The 468-nt window shown below is 56.0% G+C and overlaps 1 protein-coding gene across 1 annotated transcript in view; it reads right to left on the reverse strand.

The window, feature by feature from the left end:
• Positions 1-2: 2 nt before the first annotated feature.
• Positions 3-468, reverse strand: part of CALU (calumenin) — a gene marked incomplete at its 3' end in the record, with an annotated part of 22,225 nt that continues 21,759 nt past the window's right edge. The window contains exon 5 of the mRNA XM_009645257.2: positions 3-196. Within this exon, the coding sequence (XP_009643552.1) occupies positions 3-196 (194 nt within the window). The remainder of the gene's footprint in view (positions 197-468) is intronic.

Consider the following 468-nt stretch of genomic DNA (forward strand, 5'->3'; position numbering starts at 1 on the left):
TCCTGATCGGATTCGTAGACGAGGTGTCGGGCTTCCGCTTCGGCGTGGTCGTAATCCGAAGGGAGGATCCAATCTTTGGTTTCTTCTTTGTCCATTTTGCCGTCGCGGTTTTTGTCGCGGAATTCCACAAATTGTTCCCTCTCCGTCTTTACCCATTCGGGTTCGTCGGCGTCACCGTCGTGACTGTACATGTCACCTGGAGGGCGGGGGCAAGGAGAAGGCGGGGGGTGTCACACACCGGACCGGGCCCCAAAGCCCCGGGGATCAACCCCGGAATCGGGAAGACGAGGAGGAGTTTTCCAGTAGGGATTTCCCGGATTGGCTTTAAAACTCTTTCATTTCCCCACATTCCCCCCCCCTCAAAAAAAAATTTGGGTTTGGAGCAGTAGCACTCGCCCAACGTCATTTTTGGAGTTGGGAGGCGATTCCGGCCGCCCCTCGCCCTCCATTTCGGAGAAAGGGAGTTAG

Source organism: Egretta garzetta, unplaced genomic scaffold (genome assembly GCF_000687185.1).
Source record: "Egretta garzetta isolate BGI_Z169 unplaced genomic scaffold, ASM68718v1 scaffold358, whole genome shotgun sequence".
NCBI classification, from domain to species: Eukaryota; Metazoa; Chordata; class Aves; order Pelecaniformes; family Ardeidae; genus Egretta; species Egretta garzetta.